The 19,813-nt window shown below is 40.8% G+C and overlaps 2 protein-coding genes and 1 non-coding gene across 8 annotated transcripts in view; 2 read left to right on the forward strand and 1 right to left on the reverse strand.

The window, feature by feature from the left end:
* SPIDR (scaffold protein involved in DNA repair) overlaps positions 1-19,813 on the forward strand; it is a 487,671-nt gene that overhangs the window by 388,684 nt on the left and 79,174 nt on the right. The window lies entirely within an intron of this gene.
* Positions 1,870-12,139, reverse strand: LOC144615119 (uncharacterized). The gene is made up of 3 exons (XM_078441889.2): positions 11,952-12,139; positions 7,462-7,577; positions 1,870-2,831 (listed from the first exon to the last, which is right to left on the reverse strand). The coding sequence occupies exons 1-3, from the start codon at positions 12,033-12,035 to the stop codon at positions 2,714-2,716; spliced, it is 318 nt and encodes a 105-aa protein (XP_078298015.1). The 5' UTR covers positions 12,036-12,139; the 3' UTR covers positions 1,870-2,713.
* LOC132664930 (U6 spliceosomal RNA) lies at positions 18,099-18,202 on the forward strand. Its single transcript, XR_009603920.1, has one exon. It is a non-coding gene; the product is annotated as a U6 spliceosomal RNA (small nuclear RNA).

The raw sequence follows: 19,813 nt of genomic DNA on the forward strand, positions 1-19,813 counted from the left end.
TACTCATGCCAGTCAAGAAAAATATTATCCCATTATGCTGTACACTTTTAACTAATACAGTGTTGAATATCAATTATATCTCAGTAAAACTGGAATATGATAGAATTATCCCTTCCCAGTGTACTGATCACCAAATGTCTACCAGAAGCCTCAGCTTTAGGGCTAATGTCTGACACAGACCTGGACTAGTTTTTGAACATATGTCAATGTGCTTTTTTTAATCATCTGAAATCCTTGCTTTTTTCACATTTTTTAGGTTTTTACCTATTGTTTTATTTATTATTCATTGTCCCAGGGTCCTGCCCAGAATAGTACATTACATGTAGTCATCAGTCATCAGTCTCCTGAGGCTCCTCTTGGCTGTGACAGTTTCTTAGACTTCTCTTGTTGTTTGATGACCTTGATAGTTGTGAGGAGCACTGGTCAAGTATTCTCTAGAATCCCCTTGATTGATATTTATCTGGTTTATTACTCATGATTACACTGGGGTTCTTGGAGGAAGATCACAGAGGTAAAGTGACGTTTTTATCACACCATGTCAATGGCATATACTGTCAACATTAATAATTGTTGATATTGGCCTTGATCACTTAGCTGAGGTATTCTTGTCAGGTTTCTCCACTGTAAAGTTACACTTTTGTGCCCTTTCCATCATGAAGTCTTTGGAAGGAAGTCACTATGTGTAGCCCACACCTAAGAAGGGAAGGTTTCTGATCCCCTTCCATGTAGTAGAATGATTGTTTGGAATTCTTCTCCCCCACTTTTTTAACTACTTTTATCAGTATGGACTTGTGATATTTATTTTGTAATTTGGGTGATGTTTCAATACTATTTGATTTATTTTGTTGCTCAAACTTCCATCTTTTGCCACTGAACCTCTTTCGGTCTACTCCCTTGTCTCTTTGCCTTAGCCCTGTCCTTGTGAGTTCTCAGCTTTGTTATGAGTACTTTCTTACTTCCTGGCACCACAGGATACTCAGGCTCATCTTGTACATTTCCTGTCTCAGTCCAAGAATCAACCATTTCTCCAAGGAGTTCAGGTTCCTTTTGTTGAAGAATGGCTTAAGTACAAGTTCATTTTAAAGCATTATAGAATTGATACTAGCTTCAGTAATCATGGCCAGATAGAGACTTTGGAAGTAGGAATGCTCTGTTTTGGAACGTTTGATATGTAGCTCTGACTACTGGGACGGATTGTCTATAGCCCAAGGAAAAGATCTTTCACTCAAAATTGTTCTATAGATAGAGCTTTTGAAAATTATTGTACTCATTTATTATTTCTTTCCTGTCGCTCAGATAGTTTTCGGTATCACCACAACCATAAATGGCACTTTTACCATTTACTGTCATCATGAAGCATTTTGGGAGGAGCTTGTATAAGAACTTCTGTCTGTGAGCCTCAGTGACTGTGCCATTCCTGATCCCCAGGGGGCCTCTCTTCTCCTTCATCTCTGTTAGTCTTCCTTACATGGCAGCATTATCACATGCTCTAAATCATTTCAGGAGGTCATCTGCACGAAAAGTCCCTATTTGAAAGAAGTCTCCCCTGAATGGTTTACCATTTGTTTATGAGTCTCTGGTGCCTAGATGCTATAGTTTCTATGATCTGTGACTGTGGTATTGGAAGAATGTGCATTCTTAAATACTTCTTAAAATATTGTTTGGTCAGGTAGGAACTAGGTATTCTTAGCTACTGGCTATCAAATACTGAGAGCATTTTTAACATCAGAAATTGTTTTTATGAAAATGTGGGATCCTTAGCTGAGGAGCATTTTAGTTGTGGTTGCCTAATCAAAACTGTACTAAACAATAAATAGAAACATAGAATTATCTGAGTGTACTCTTCCTTTTTTGTGTGTGTCACTCATTTTGGCATTTTTTTCAGGATGGATTCCCATGTAGAAATTCTTTAATTCTTGATACACATTTTAAATAATGTTTTCTTGCAGATTTTTTCTTGCAAGCCATCAAAATTATATAGTAAGAGGCCCACGTCCAAAAAATTAATTAGGTGTCTGCTTTCTCGGCTAGATAAGTGAAATCGTTCATTTCTGATTTCACCTGCCTCTCAAAGAGATACACTATTTCTACAAAAGTGAACACCAAGTTTATTTTGTTTCTGATTTTGTTCTTGCCTTCTCAGTTGTTGATGATTTACCAGAGAAGAATATATAGAGTTCCCTCACCCCCCAATTCCACTTTTCAGTAGAATGTGCATATCAGAGAAAATCAGTCAGGCTCAGTGACAAAGAAGTCTACTATATCCAACTCAACAGAAAGATATTTATTGAAGGATTCAGAAGCCGTGTAGAATCATTGGGGAAACTAAAGAAACAGATGATACTGGATTTTTAAGAAATACTGTCAGAGCAACACTGAAGAACCAGGCCACCGTGGGAGCTGCGGTCTCTTCTACAACCTGGTACCTGGTGCTTCGCTTCTGTACCAGTTCCAGAGCCACTGCTAACAGTAGGCGGCTGTATTATCAGAAAACTCTCACTACCGCTTCCCACTCTAGAGCCACTCTGTGTGAGCTACAAGCTGAATCAGCAAGCCAGATGCCACATTCTTGCCTTTGACCCTCCAAAGCAATTCGTCAATCCCTGAGAGCTTTGTCACTGTTAGGCTTGCTGGCACAAGTGGCAGAATCGGGTGCTCGGACTTGGTATCACTTCTGACTTTGATTGACAGGCCCTCAGTCACACTGGGGACTTCAGCCACAGGGGAACCCCAGACACGAAGAGTTTGCTTCCCAGTCTCTGGAGTTTAGGGAGCCCCATAGAAGGCAACTGGAATCGTTCATATCCACCAAAAGAGTTAGAAAGAGCTCACTAGGAAGAGAGCAATAAAAATACCTGAAAGAAGAATAGGAAAACAGCATATCTCCACAGTCTTAAAATTTCATTTTAGAATGCCAGTAGCTACGGAATGCAGAATATGCAAGACTAGATTTCTATCTTTTAACTTAGTGTTCTGTCTTTTTAAAAGATTTCAAAGTCCCAAAATTACTGGATACCTTACTTAGTAACAAGTGTTAAAACTATAAACTCTTATGCTGTAGACTACAGCTATTGAGCTGCGATTTAAAAGGGAAATTTAATTAATAGATGCTAAAAGTGGTTATGCACAGTTGAGGTGCACTTTAAGAATTTTTTTGAAATAAGCAAATCTTAGTGTGCATAGATATTCCATATATTAACAAATGTGTCGAGACAAGCCGGGGGCACCTGGGAGGCTTAGTCGGTTGAGCGCCCAACCCTTGATTCTGGTTCAGGTCTATGTATGATCTCACGGTCGGGCTCCATGACAGAAGATGAGTACAGAGGGGAGGCAGGCAGCTTGATGCCAAGTGTGATGAGGAAACTTTAAGGTTTTAAGTATGGGATTGGATTGATGTGATCTGATCTGTACTTTGGAAAGATTGCTCTGGCTGCTCTAGATCAAATGGAATGTTGAGGCACAAGAGTAGGAACAGGAAACAAGTTAGGAGGCTGTGTCAGCAAATCAGACAGGTGGGACTGGTGGCTGGACCAGAGTGCTGGTGAGGGGGTGTTGACAACTGAAAGGTTGGGATCTGTTTTAAAGATGGAGTGCATGTTATTTGCTGATGACTGGGTGTGGGGTGATAGAGGGAAAGAGGATGACCGTGAGGTTACTGGTTTGGTGGTTGTCAGTTAACTGAGGTGGTGGGCACTTGGGAGGCTCAACAGTGGGAGTCTAGAGTTCAGCATGGCTTTCTTGAAATAGAGGTGCCATTAAACACTGAGCTGAAAAAAATAAATTGGTTTTGAACTTGTAGTGGAAGAGAGACCAGAACATGAGAGTCAGGTGGGAAATAACTCCCAGGTGGGAGTTAATTCCTTTATTTTTCACAAAAACACATAAGATGGGTAACATCTGGCTATTAGAAGCAGAAATTCATGAAAGCCACTTCTTTTTTAATTTTTTTTTAATTTTTGAATTCTAATGTAGTTAACATTCATTTCACAGTATCGTGATTCAACAATCCCATTTTACTCAGTGATCAACAAGATACGTGTACGTGTATTCTTAATCCCCTTTACCTATTTCCCCCACCCCCACCTCCTCTCTATTAACCATCAGTTTGTTCTCTATAGTTAAGAGTCTGTTTTTTGATTTGTCTACCTTTTTTTCCCTTTGCTTAATGAAAGCCACTTTTTAAAATTAAAGGGTTTTTCTCCCTTCATGTAATAGATAAACCAATGGAACAGAAAAAGAAAATCCCAGATATATGTAGGAATTCTGTAAATAATACAAGTATTTCAGAAAACTGGGAAAAGATTAATCAATAAGTGGCGTAAGGACAATAGATGAGTCATCTGGAAAAATTAAAATAAAATGGGATCTGTGTCCCTTATCCCACACCAGGGTAAATTCCAAGTGGATCAAAGATCTAAGGATAAAAACTAAAACATTCTAGAAGAAATCATAGGAGAGTTATCTTGAGGTGGAAGTTTTTCTAACTGTGACTTAGCATCCAAAACCTCCAAAAGAAAATAATAATAAATTCTATTAAATTTGCATGGTAAAGTCAAAAGTATGGCAAATTGGGACTATATCTTTGCAATCCATATTACAAAGCCAATTTCTCTAATATGCAGAGTGCCCATAGAAATAGAGAAAAAGCCAATACCCAACATAAAAATGAGCAAAGGATATGAACACACAGTTCATAGATAAAAAGAAGCATATAAAAGAGACAGGGAGAGAGAGGGAAGGAAGGAGAGGGGGAGAGAGAGAAACTGGGGAAGGATACATGAAAACAAACAACAGTGAGTATCTGTGAGGGTATAGGGGGACTAGGGGAATGGGGGACGAGAATGGGATGGAAACTTTGCGTCACATGCCTCTGTAATAATTTAAACTTTTGAATTATATATATTATTTAGAAAAACTATAGGACTTTCTATACACAATTATTGCTCTTGTAATTTGTAAACATTACAAGTATTTTGGAGAGCAGTGCATAACATATAACAATAATGATAAACTCTTTTACCCAGAAACTCCTAGAAATTTCATTCATGAAAAACAAAAAAATTCACACACAATGTTCTTCGTGATAGCAGTGCCTTATAATGGGGGACAAAAAGAAGCAGCCTAAACATCCGTTATAAGGAGAATTATTTAATTATGACATACTACATGACAGAATAGTAAGCTACCGTGCAGTGTAACTAAGAAGACCAGGAGGAAATGTTCACTCGCCAAATATTTACTGTGCACCTACTCTGTGTCACACATTGTTCTGGATGTTAGGGATACAACGATAAATGAGACCAAGAAAAAAAAGAAAACCTATGAAATCTATGTGCTAAAGGAACTTATGTTACTTTGGGGAAGACTGGTAGTAGGCAAAGAGATACAATATAAGAAAGTTGTAGTGGTTATGACTGTAAATAAAGTTGGATAAGGGGATAGTGAATGTCGAGGGGTGACTATCTTTACATAAGAATCAAGGAAAGCCTTGCTGAGAGGTTACTATTTGAGAAAAATCCCAAAGGAGGTGAGAGAACAAATCATGCAGGTGTTCAGGGGAAGAGAGGGCGAGTGCAAAAGGCTGAGAGGCAGGGGCATGCTTAGCATGTTTGCACAGCAGCAAGGAGGCCAGTGTGGCTTTCCATACGTTGTAAATGAAGGCAGACGGAATAGGGGTTCTGGTCATGAGAAGGTCTGGAAAGCTATAGCAAAGCCTTTGGAATTTTTTCTGAGTGTGATACAAAAGCTCCTGGAAGTTTTTGAACGGAAGTGGAAGTAGCCACAAATGCCTGTGTGAAAAGCGAGAAGTCTAATTCATCCGTTAAGACAAGCTGGTGGATAAAAAGATGGTGCACACCTGGAGATAGTCGAGAAATGGAAAAGGCAGGACTCCGTGAGTGATTGGATGTGGAAGGTGGAGGCAAAGGAAGAACCTAGAAAGATTCTAAGGTTTGGGCATCAAGATAAATGGTATTAAATGAGATGGGAAATTAGGTGGGTGAACAGATTTGGAGAACTAGAAAAGTTATGTTTGGTTTTAGACGTGCTGAATTTGAGGTACCTCTGAGTTACAAATGTAGAAAAGGGGAAAACTGAAATGAACCTGGTTGTAGTATAAACTCATAGTTTTCAAGATGGATGAATGGATGAATAAACAGAAGTAAATGTGTTTTACTCGTGTGTGTGTGTGTGTGTGTGTGTGTATGAGTGTGAGTGTGTGTGTGTACATTCCCTAGCTCTCTCTACTAAGAGGTCCTGAGGCAGCAATACTCCAGTATCAATGAGCACATTTAGCACCCAGATATTAGCTTTTAAATATCTGAAAGAAACCAGGGCTCCTTGGTGAAATCACTGATTTCAGGTTTGGATGAGAGAAAATATAAGATGAGCTTTGAACATTTCATTAGGTCAGAAAGTGAGAACATTCTCAAAGAATGATGGAGACATAGCAAAAGGACACAGGAGCTAGCTTACAAGAGGCTGCCACTAGCAAAATCTGGCACAATTAGAACATCAAAATAAATGATAGTTACGGATTGCAGCCCAGAGGATACGAATCCATGAGTCCACACTGATATATAAAAATGAATGAGTGAAAATTTTGATAAGGAATAGGATATTTACTTATTTTGAAAATATCTCCCACATAATATTTTTTAATTTCAGAAGGCAAAGTAACCTACAGTTGAGAAGCCTGGCAGACATCATCTTAATCAAGTAGTAAGTGAACATTATCAGTACTGGAACAAATTGTGTGCCAATGATTCAGAAGAACATAACACCAATTTTGTGTTATCCTTACCAGTGATACATAGACTAAATCTCCTCATGACAAAACATCAGACAAACACAAATGGAAGGCTTCTCTACTACAAAATTACTGGCCTGTATCCTTCAAAAATGTCGAGGTCATGAAAGTCAAAGAAAGACTGAGAAACCCTCCCAGGTTGCAGAGGATTAAAGAGACGTGACAACTGAATGCAATACATGATTCTGAATTATCTCCTTTTGCTACAAAGCATATGATTGGAACAATGGGTGAATCATGAGTGGGGTTTGAGAATTAGGTGTAGGGATATGTAAATATTCATTTCCTCCCCTTGATGGTTGTATAACAGTTATGTAAGATATAGTCCTTTTTTGTACAAACTTACTCCCAAATGATTCGGGGAAAAAACATGCTTTGTACTGTATTTAAAACTTTTAGTAAATTTGGGATTGTTTCAAAAAACCTCTAAATTATCACAAAAGTGAATTAGAAGTGAGTAAATGGGAGTAAGTGAGGCACATCCATACTTTCTAGAAGGTTGACAGGAAAGAGGGCAGTGCAGGCTACCAGATGAGAGGAGACTGCTCCAAGTTTTCAAAGTGTGCTAGTCTGCTGGTCTACATGCAAAAGCTAGTGTTTGGAGAGCAAACAGATGTAGGATAGATGGTAGTCATTGCAAAACGAACACCTACCTGTAGGTGGTGGGTGTCCTGGGTGCCCAGGGTAGGTGAGAAGTTGAAGCTGGTTTATAAGCTGGGAGGAATGTCAGCTGATGTGGCTTGCAGTCCTGTGGACTGAGGTAGGCGGGCTGGAAATGGAACAAATTCATGCGTGAGAACCTTCCTTCTCTCTGAGTAATAGAGTTGTCTTCTAAAAACGACCCCTTGTCTGTTCTCAAAATGGTAAACTAAATATGGTTTGGTCTTTGAAACTGAAATTACCTTATTATAAAATATCTTAAAACAACTTAATATTTTTCTCAGTGATATTGTTCCTAGAACAGGTATTCTTAAGACTGCAGAAAAAATTAGAAAGTTTCCTTTGATATTTAAAAAAAATAATAAACAAGCTTTATGTGTATGCCTTTGCCTAGGTAATTTGTGTTTTATTTGGTAGGGTCAGAGCAGGTAAAATATGTCCATGTACTTCATAAACACAGATGATTTATAAGCCATTGCATGGGACAAGACTGGTTTGTAGGCCAATTAGCAACCTAGAATGTGAAACCCTGACTCAGAAGCAGGTCATCTAAGAATGATGATTAAACTCTGTTCCCCATTGTTTCAACAGGCCCTATACAGTAGTGCTGTTTACTACCAGGTCCATTTACTCTAGACTGGCTCCCTCATTGGGAGTACAGAACCCTGAAGCTTATTCAAATGACTGTCTTCTCATTTCGCCTAAGACTGCACATAACCAGTGCCATTGTAGATGCAATGAAGGGTCCTTATCTATTACTTGCAGTGCAGCCATAGAGTTTTAGGGTTTAATCCCCATTCAGAACCCTGGTTGAGAATATTATTTGGTGATCTGGAAGAAGCAATGGGATGCTGTAACTTATCTATGGCACCACCAAAACTATGCCCTTTGCTTGGTGTTTTTTTCTTTACTCTATATTCAGTTACAGACCCTTGTCTCTTTAGGTTTCAGTGCTGAGTAGACATGAAAAGTGGGAATACCAAATGACCCCTCATTCGAGAGTGAATTGGGGAATTAATGAGAGAAAACAAAACCACAGTCTTCCCAGGGCTCCTGGGTTAATTCGGTACGTTTTGAGTAATAAACTTTCTTAGCTAAGATCCCTCCTTCCCTTCCTCCCTCTCTCCTTTCCTTCATTTATCTTGTTCTAATTCAGTATTTCACTAGGATGCTAATACTTCCCTTCCCACACCTGTATGTTAGAACAATGTAGAAGTCTCACCTTGTGAATTACCTGTATAAAGCATTTTAAATACCTGTTATTGTTCCTGAGGGTAGGAACTAAGTCTTATACCTTGTATCCCCAAAAGCCTGAATAAATACTAATCAATTAACTCAACTTGGTGTACCAAGCATATGTTGATCACCTATAAAGTATAAAGCTCTGGGATAAGAGTTGTTTTAGGCACATAGGGGATAAAAAATATGATCCCTGCCCTCAAGAAACTTCCAGGCATGGATGTCTGTTGGCCATCTGTTTGTCTTCTTTGGAGAAATGTCTGTGCCTGTATTCTGCCCATTTTTAAATTGGATTATTTGTTTTTTGGGTGTTAAGTTGTATCGATTCTTTATATATTTGGGTACTAACCCTTTATCAGATATGTCATTTGCAAATATCTTCTCCCATTCAGTAGGTTGCCTTGTTGTTTTGTTGATTACTTCTTTTGTTGTGCAGAAGCTTTATATTGTGATGTAGTCTGCATAGTTTGTTTTTGCTTTTGTTTCCCTTGCCTCAGGAGACATACCTAGAAAAATGTTGCTACTGTTCATGTCAGAGAAATTACTGCCTGTGCTCTCTTCTGGGATTTTTATGGTTTCAGATCTCACATTTAGGTCTTTAACCATCTGGAGTTTATTTTTGTGTATGGCATAAGAAAGTGGGCCAGTTTCATTCTTTTGCAGGTAGCTGTCCAATTTTCCCAATACCATTTGTTAAAGAGACTCTCTCTTTCCCATTGTATATTCTTTCCTCCTTTCTCAAAGATTAATTGACCATATAGTTGTGGGTTTATTTCTGTATAACCAGGGAAATGCACATCAAAACTGCAGTGAGCTATCACCTCACACCTGTTAGAATGGCTAAAATCAAAAACCCAAGAAACAACAAGTATTGGCGAGGGTATAGAGGAAAAGGAAACCTTATGTACTGTTGGGATTGCAAACTGGGGTAGCCCCTATAGGAAAGTTGAAAATAGAACGTAAAAAGTTAAAAATAGTTGAGAAAGAGAATCCCAAGTAGGCCTCTCGCTGCCAGCACAGAGCCCAGCGTAGGGCTCAATTCCATGAACCATGAGATCACGACCTGTGTCAAATCAGCAGTTGGACGCTCAACCTACTAAGCCACCAGGCATCCCTATCCATGTACCTTCTACACAGATGTTCATAGCACCATTATTTCAGTAATGTAAAAAAAAAATAGAGACAACCCAAAAATGTGGTATATCCATATGGTGGAATATTATTCCACAACAAAAATGAATGATGTACTGACACATGCTACCATGTGGATTATCCTCGAAAACATTATGCTAGGTGAAAGAAGCCAGTCACAAAAGGACACATATTGTGTGATTCCATTCATGTGAAGTATCCAAAATAGGCAAATCTATAGAGACAGAAAGGAGATTACGTGTCTCTGGGTACTTGGGGGAGGGGAGGATGAGGAGGCTGCTTAGTAGACTGAAATTTCCTTTTGGGGTGATGAAAATGTTCTGGAATAAGGTAGTGTTGATGGTTGCAGAACATTGTGAATATACCTAATGCCACTGAATCGCACACCTTAAAATGGTTAAAATGGTAAATTTTATGCTATATGTATTCTGCCCTGTTAATAAAAACAGGGTGAATTTTGTGGTATGTGAATTATGTCTCAAAACTGCTATAGAAATGAAAGGCATAATAGCTTGGATTAATCACCAGGAAACTGTGCTGAGGGGAAAAAAAATCCAATCCCAATGACTATGTACTGGACAATTCTGTTTTTATAAGTTTTTGAAGTGGCAGAATTTTAGAAATGGAAGACAGATTAATAGCGTCTAGATGTTGGGATGGGGGTGGGGAGATAGTGGGAAGTGGGTTATAAAAGGCAGCATAAAGAATTCTTGTAGTGATAGAATTGGTCAGTGTCTTTTTTTTTTAGTGTTTTTTTAAATTTATTTAAGCAATCTCTACACCCAACATGGGATTCAAACTCACAACCCCAAGATCAAGAGTCTCATGCTCTTCTGATTGAACTAGCCAGGTGCCCTGGAACTCTTCAGTGTCTTGACTGGTACTGGATATAGGACCCTACACATGCAGTAAAACTGTAGAGCACTGAACACACACATGAACACGTGCACACGAGCACAAGTGAAATGTGTTTTTCTGAAATCTGAATAAGACTGGTGGATTGTATCAATGTCAGTGTCCTAGCTGTGATGTTGTACTATTATTTGCTAGTATAGTACTACACTAGTGGGGGAGACTGGGCAAAGTGTACATCCGAGCTCGATAGCATACCTTATAGTTGCATGTGAATCCATGGTTACCTTGTTAGAAATTTGCAATACAGGTTAGAGTCTGGAACTGTGAGGCCTCCCGCTCTGCTTTTCTTTTTCAACATTACTTTGGCTATTCAAGGTCTTTTCTTGTTCCATACAAATTTTGGGATTGTTTGTTCTAGCTCTGTGAAAAATGCTGGTGTTATTTTAACAGGGATTACTTCTTACTCTTGTCTTGGCCCAGTTATAGTCTTATCTCCACAAGCAGTACCCCAGATCATACTCCGGGATGGACCAAGCTTACAGCAGGTTTTGTTTTGGTTTGGCTTGGTTAATTTCAGTAATGCAGTATTTTCCAAAAATAAATAGGATGTGCAAGTAAAGAAAAGGCCTTTCTCAGGCTTTTTTGGCATCCTTTAGTTAAGTCACTTTTACCAAAGAGAGATTGTTATTCCTTCCCGTTCATTGATATTAGAAAGTTTGTATGTCACACTTGTATTTTAGCAAAGAGAAAATATCTTTTTTAAAATGAATAAAAACCACATTTCTGTGCAGTAGAAATCATTCTGTTAACATCTCGTCATGTTACAAAGATAAACAACAGGATTAACTGTTTACTTTAGGAGCGCAGTCTGGTTGTTTTTCAGGAGAAGAACACAATGTCCTGCTGTATCTGGTTTCCCGTCTGTCGAGCGGGTTGGTGGAGCTGGGGAAAGGCCCTCCACCCACTCAGCCCTCTGCTGTCCCTCTCTCCTCCTTTTCTTCCTCTTCCCTCCCTCCTTGCTTTGACTTTTCCTCCCCCTGTTCATGTTCGAACACTTCTTCTCTCTCCTCTCTTCTCTTCCCTTTTCCCTCTCCCCCTTCCTTTCTCCTGCTTTTTTCCCCTCACTTCATCCTCCGATTTCTTCCATTTCTTCCTTAAAATAGAGGCTTAGCAAGAAATCATAACGTGGAGGGAAAGATCCTGTTGATCTTTAGAGGCTGCTTAAGTTGACACTGACCTGGAAGAAAGCGGCTGGACTGACTCTGATTCCGGGAATTCTTGGTGGACTGCTAAGAACTGCTCCCATAACCCGGGCAGACATCCCACATGTTCACGTAATCTCCCCTCTCACTGTCCATGCGTACACACACACACACGCACGCACGCGCAGACACACACGAATCTACTGTTTCTCTCTCTTCTTCACTTGTGTTTCTGTGATACTGAGTCAGTGAGTGAAAAGAAAGGGAAAAATGAATATTTTTCCAAAGTGGGGGAGGGGCATTTAAAACTTCAAAGAATAATTAAATTACAGTCTCTCTGAAACTCCCTCTACAACAGTTTTGCTTTCCTTATTCCTAGTGCTTTGTTCTGTTGCTTTTGCAGATTGACAATACGTGAATTTTTAGAATTCTTAAAGTATTCCTCAATTGGCGTGATGTGCCATTAAGCTGGTAAGAGAAGGAAAAGAAATTCTTAAAGATAAATATTAACTCCATAATGGACTTTTATACTTCCAACATGATGTGGATGGGATTGAACAGTGAACCTCTTATCTGTATTATTTTATGTTGCTGGGAATGCGCAGTGGAAAGTAGTTTCATTTGGCACCCGTTTTAGTCAGTTCTTCCAACATGGTCCTGGCCTCACCCTCATGGCTCAGAAATGCATAGAATCAAAGTCCTGCTGAATGACTCCTGATGGCTGAAACGGGAGATTCTTGAACTACTTTTTGACTGTCTTATATTCCCAGCTGGGAGGGGTGGAGCGTGGCTGACGGGGGGCAGGCGCAAGCTGAAGACCATGGGCATTTTCACGATTGTTTCTTGCTGTCCCGTGGATGACCAGGGCAGCATGGCAAGGCCGGGCACAAGTTGGTTTCATGTGTAGTAACACCATTTCTGTGTGGGATAATGCACCCCCGTGCTGCTCTCGTGCACTTCCCTCAAGCCCCTTCACCAAGGTGCACACGCCTACTACAGACTTAGGAGAGCAGGCACATGATAAGAGAAAAGAATCTTGTCCATGAAGTGCATTTGTAGTAGTGAATTTGCCTGGCGAGCAAAGGACGCCAAGATTTTGAGCGCAGATTAGGTGCAAGCATTTACTAGGTGCGAAGCAGACTTCAGTTAATCTTCATTGTACCCGTGTGGAGCCGGGGGCCCACATCCAGCAACAGCAGAGCTCGAAAGAGAGCCCGTCTTCTCCAGACCTGCCGTTCCCCTGCCCCACGTGCTTCCAATCATGAAAATGAGAGGAAGGATCTCATGTGGGGTCAGGGTCTACATTTTAGGCATGGGTGGAACATTGATTTTAAATAAGTGGCATCCACTTGCCAGACTCTTAGTCCAAGAATTTTGAATGGCAAAGTCTGTCTCATGGAATGAATGCAGTTCTGAGGCACTTATTCAAACCACTAACATCCTATTTCCTCCCTGTGACACATTTTCTCTCTGCTGTTGGAAGTTTATCGCTGCTAAGAATAGCAATGCCCCCCTCGGGCTAGGTGTATGGTACCCACCAGCAGTGCTCAGGGCTCAGTGCCACGTGGAGTATGAAAAGTCACCTAGGCCTGAGCCCTAGCTTGCACGGATTTGGGATTACTGATCGTGCACATCTTCCTTGCCCAGTGGGTATTCTGTGGCAGGAAAGCAAAAGGATGTACTCAACCTGCTTTTCCAAAGTGGAAGCCCAGTTTTATTAACACTGACCGTCACATCACTTTAAAATGTCCGATCTAATCTCCATGGGGCTTGGCTAGCAGCTGAGCTCACAGCATTTCAGACGTTACTAAGGACAGTACGAGTGTCAGCTGGTTCTCCCTCTGAGCATGACCACATGCCGATACAGTGTCTGCTCAGATGCTTCGGATGCTGGTCTGATATACCTTAGACTGAAATAATTGAGAAGGCCACCAACGAGTAAGCAAGAGAGAGGTGCCTGGGTAGCTCAGTCAGTTAAGCATCCAAATCTTGATTTCGGCTCAGGTCGCAGTCTCATGGTCGTGATCTCACAGTCATGGTCTCGCAGTCGTGAGAGTGAGCCCCCAGTCAGGGTCTGAGCTGAGCATGGAGCCTACTTAAGATTCTCTCCCTCCCCCTCCCTTTCCCTCTGCCCCTCCCCCCACTTGCGTGTGCTCTTGCTTACATGTGCACACTCTCTCTCTGTCAATAAATTAAAAAACGAAAGGAAAAAGAAAAAGAAATCGTAGGCCAGTGTAGACCCTTCCCTGACCCTCACCCATCATCGTGACCATGTTCTTCTGTCTCCTCCCTGAAATGCTTTTCTAATGCATTCTCACATGCTGACAGAGGCCAAGAGAGAACAGCAGTCGTACAAGGGTTGGGGATCAAGGGTGAGGGCCAGGGCCCATGGGATGAGCTCACAACCTGGTGCCTCATCCACGAGTGTTCACTCAGCGTTGCCAGACTCTAGGTTTCTTAAGACCACAGGAAATTTGAGGTTTGCGTAAAATCTCCCAATTTTTGTTATCTGTTAACTAATTTAGACAGTTTTATACAGTTTTAAGTTACACAGTTTTAACACCGTATAAACCAAAGAAAACCTATCAACCAGCTGGACTTGGCCTGTGAACACCACTTTGCAGCTTCACTATTTTCTGTGAGACAGTTGCCATTGATCAGAGCAGTGACCTCATGCTGGTCTAAGGAGACCCTCTGCAAAGTTCTCCGTTCAAGCCATCCTCCACCCTGTGCCAAGACTTCTGCTTCTGAAACAGTGATTTTATCAGACCTCGTCCCGTGTCACCCTGTTGTTGACTCATTGATGGCAGGAGGTAGGTGTGCTGCCTGGCACACATGCCCGCATTTGTCACCCCTGGTTTCCTCTCAGGTCAGCCTCCACCAGGTCGTCATCACATGGCTGTTGCCTCCAGCCACTACTGGGCGTCACGGTACCAGCCACGTCCAACCACGAGACGCCTCCACTAGGTCAATGCCTCTCTTTCCTACCCCTACCTGGTCCTTTCCTTCCCGTCCCATTTTCTCCTCTCTTTACAAATGCTGTCAACATTTTAATTGTATTATTAATATAACTTTGATTATAAATATAACTTAAATTTACAATAATGCATTGGAAAAAAAAAGAACAATGCAAATTGAAATCACAATTATTAGTCTTTACCCTTTTTACCACTTTGCTAATCTCTTCTCTCTTTCTTTGTTTTTTTTTTTTTTTTTTTCTTCCTCTCTCTCTCTTTTTCTTTCTTGTTTTCTAGCTTTCTTTCAATTTCGTAGTCATGGAAAAGCTCTTTCCCATTACAGGATTTTGTATATGCTGTTTTCTATGTTTTAAGTCCTCTTCTCTCAAACTTTTGCATGATTGGCTTATCCTTCTTCAGGACTCAGCTCTTTTAAGAAACCTTCCCTGACCACCCTGGTTAGACCATCCCACCCCAAGTTGTATCTAAAGGCACTCTGCGTATTGCCTTGCTAGCACTCCCACGGTTTGTGATTGTATATTTATATGCATATTAGGTGTTTCCCGAAGGAGGCACAGAGGGCAGGGTCTATGTAGCTCATTGCCAGATTCCTAGTGCCTTGCAGGCAGCCTGAGCCAGCAGCAGTCCTGCTGTATTTAGCACATAAATAAGTGTATCATATTTACTAGATGCCACCCAAAAGCCAGAGCACTGTTGTAGTATACAGTGAAAAACCCACAAGTGCCATTGTTATTAAGAATCTTGTGACATTTATATCATGGCTCTGTGGACCTCTGTGCCTCACTGCATTTCTTTTGTCTGACATAGCAATTGTGTTCAAACAAATCAAGATGTCTTTTAAGAAAAAAGAACAACTCACACTCAAGTCTACAAATTTAGGATGGAAAGTTTCCAAATACTCTCAAAACTTATAAATAATGGCTAAAGAGCCATTATGTTTTCCTATATAGCACATGCAAAATATCCATGGGATCATAATTTCTCCTGGATGTAAATTGAAGAAAAAAATAGAAGACTGCCTTTGGAATAGCAGAGTGAGGACACAGTGAATTCTGTCCCTAACAAATATTTTAGCTGGAGAAAACTTTAAAAATCATTTAAAGCCTCAGGAAGTTTTCCTAAAGGCATACACCAAATGGAGAAACATTCCATCAATAGAACCAAGAAAGTTTACTAAGTGTCAGAAAGAACAAGGAGTCCGTGGCCCTTGAGCCATGATCCATGCCCCCACCAGCCCAAGTTGTCTTAAGAAGACTGTTCTGGGATTCTGCTCCAGGACTGCAGTCAAGAAGAAGCCCCCGCTCCCCTCAGCCCACAGTCTAGGGTACAGTTTCACTGTGGGAGATCTCCTAGCCCACGTTGCAGCTCTACCCCAAGTGTGGTGGGCCAAGAATACTGGCCCAGTTGTCCTATCCCAGCTCACCTATAGGACAGAGGCACCAGAGCAGAGAAGCAGTCCCAGATCAGTGTCCCCACCCCCACCCCAACACACACTCTGGATCCGAAGTGTAACTCCAGGAGAAGGGGACTCCATTCTCACCCCCGGGTCTGTGAAGTGGCACAGAGGTTCTGCCCAGAGGACAAGAGGTTATAAGGAAGAAGAGCCCTATGGCACTGCCTGAGAGAATTGACCTGTTTTGAAACAGGGTACAATCCTCTGCTCAAGGGTGCTGTTGAAAGTAATGGGGATCTTGGTGGAGAGCAATTCCAAGACTGCCTATAGCCCTGTGATACTGTGTCAATAAAGAGATGACCAAACAATCAGCAGTTTTAACAGAGAGCGTCAGGGAAAAGACATAGCCAAGAAGAACCCTCCTAGTATCACAGTAAAACTTTCAGACTCAAGAAGGGTGTGTTCAGCCGCCCCCACTCATTAGCAATCAGAGCAACCCACAGGGAAGATTTGGAGTGTGAGCCTCACTGGCACTGCAGGCCTCAGCACCCCTGCAACCATACTAGGTGAACAGTAGGCTGCTCTGACCCAGGAGCAGCTCCTAGGAAGCTAGACTTTAAAATAAAGGCGATGCATCCCTGGCAGTTTGGCAGCCCAAGGCCATGCCCTCCCAGGAGTGACTCCAAAGGAGTAATACAAGCCCTGGCTGATGGAGAGGCAGGAGCACAAAATCCTACCTCCTTGAACCATGATAGCAACCTCCAAGGTGTATACACCCAATGGCAAAGAGTAAAAATCTAACTTCCAAGCGGGCTTAAGCACAACCTTTCAAAGTAGCTTATGCTGACCTATGGGCAACCCCTAGGTAACCATGTGAAAAGATTAAAACCAAACAAACCAACAAAAAAAATTGGAGCAGGAACATCACATACTGCAGCCTGCAGGAAAAAGTTCAGACAAGTCACTAAATAACTGATTAACAACAGTACCAACCCCCTGAGGTAGGCGAGTTATCCATATCTAGAGTTGCCACAATACACTGTCAAAAATGCTCAGTTGTCAACAAAAAATTACAAGATTTATGAAGAAACAAGGAAGTGTGACCTATACACAGGAGGAAAAAAGTGCAGGCAATTGAAGGGGCCCACATGTTGGACTTAGCAGACAAAAATTTCTTTTTTTTTTTAATTTTATTTTTTTTTACATTTTATTTATTTTTGAGAGAGAGAGAGAGAGCACAAGTGGAAGAGGGGAAGGTAGAGGGAGACATAGAATCTGAAGCAGGCTCCAGGCTCTGAGCTGTCAGCACAGAGCCCGACGCAGGGCTCCATACCTCAGGAGTTAAAGGGTGGAATGTTGACGGTGTCTAATCAAATGGAAAAAATCAGTAAAAAGATACAACTCTAGGAACACTCGGATGGCTCAGTTGTTTAAGTGTCTGACTTCAGCTCAGGTCATGATCTTGCAATTCATGAGTTCGAGCCCCACATTGGACTCACTCCTGTCAGCGCAGAGCCTGCTTTGGATCCTCTCTCTCTCCCCCACCCCCCATTTTCTCTGCCTCTCCACCATTGGACTCACGTGCTCTCTCTCTCTCGCTCTCTCTCTCTCAAAATAAACAGAAGAAAAAGATACAACCTATAAAAAAGAACCACGTGGGAAATCTAAAGTTAGAAAGTGTAATAACCAAAATGAAAACTTCACTAGATAGACTCAGCAGTAGATTTGAGCTGACAGAAGAAAGATTGTGAATATGAATCCAGAGTAATTGAGCTTGCACAATGTTAAGGAGAGAGGGAAAAAAATGTCGAGTGCTCACTTTGGCAGCGCTTACACTAAAATTGGAATGGCGCAGAAACTACTATAGCCTCTGCACAAAGATGACATGCAAATTTGTGAAACATTACATACTTTTTTATTTAAAAAAATTTTTTTAACGTTTATTTATTTTTCAGAGAGAGAGACAGCGTGAGCAGGGGGAGGGCAGAGAGAGACAGAGAGAGGGAGACACAGAATCCAAAACAGGCTCCAGGCTTTGAGCTGTCAGCACAGAGCCTGACACGGGGCTCGAACTCAGGAACACAGAGATCATGACCTGAGCTGAAGTCAGACACTCAACCGAGTGACCCACCCAGGCGCCCTGAAACATTACATATTTTTAAGACTTTCATCAAATTTAAAATTCTTCCCAAAAAGAGTATGGTAATTTCAATAGGATGTTAAAACTCAATCTCAAATTTATGAATACAGAGTATTTTAGAGATTCAGAGTACTTATGAAGACTTTTAAATAACTCAGTCTTGGCTCAGTTGGTTAAGTGTCTGGCTCTTGATCTCTGCTCAGGCCATGATCTCACAGTTCATGAGTTTGAGCCCCACTCGATTCTGTCTCTCCCTCCCTCTACTCTTCCCCTCTGCTCTCACTTTCTCAAAATAAATACATTTTAAATAAATAAATACTCAATCTTTATGAAGAAACAGGACACACCAAAATAAATCATTTCTGTACAATTATAGAAATCTCCCAAATAGCAAATATTCTTAGAGGGGAAATAAAAGAATGAAGAAAATGAGGGGTGTCTGGGTGGCTCAGTCAGTTAAGCATCCGACTTCAGCCCAGGTCATAATCTCGCAGTTCATGAGTTTGAGCCCCACATCTGGCTCTGTGCTGACAGCTCAGAGCCTGGAACCTGCTTCCCATTCTGTGTCTCCCTCTCTCTCTGCCCCTCACCCACTCGCACTCTGTCTTTCTCTCAAAAAATAAACATTTAAAAATATTTTTTTTTAAGAATGAAGAAAATGAAACGGAACCTCATAGAAATGTGGGACACCATTAAGTGCACCGACATACACGTAATGGGAGTGGTAGAATGGCAGGAAAGTTGGGAAGAGGGTGCAGAAAAACCATCTGAGTAAATAGTAGCTGAAACGTTTCAGATTTGACTGGTAAACTTTACTCATCTGGAAGCAGCTCAAGTGTCCATTAATAGATGAATGGATAAAGATCTGAGGGGGGTGTGTGTGTGTGTATTTACTAAATTTTTTCAAACTTTTGATAAATCATTCAAATCTCATACAGATTTTTCAAGGAAAAAAAAAAGAATCCCTGTCAACTTATCATATGAAAATAATATAGTCAATTGCTTTCAGAAATGAAATTAAATCTACTATGAAAAGTAAAATTAAAGGTCAGTATCACTCATGGACATAGAAAAATCCCAAACAAAACATAGCAAATAGGATCTTGGCTTTATCTCAGGAGTAAAAAAAATTGTTTTAACTTAAAAAGCTATAATTGTCATTTACAACATTATCAGAGGAGATAAAATCATATAGTCATTCCAATTAATATGGAAAATGCATTTGATAAGATCCAATACCCAGGCATGATTTAAAAATTTTTTCAGCAAACTAGGAATGTTTAACCTGATGAACAATATCTGCCAAACATCATTCTTAATTATAAAACACTGAAGACATTTTATTCAAAATCAGGATAAGTATGCCCAATGTCACTAGCTTCTCTT

The sequence above is a fragment of the Panthera onca genome, chromosome F2 (genome assembly GCF_046562875.1).
Source record: "Panthera onca isolate mPanOnc1 chromosome F2, mPanOnc1 haplotype 2, whole genome shotgun sequence".
Lineage (NCBI taxonomy): Eukaryota > Metazoa > Chordata > Mammalia > Carnivora > Felidae > Panthera > Panthera onca.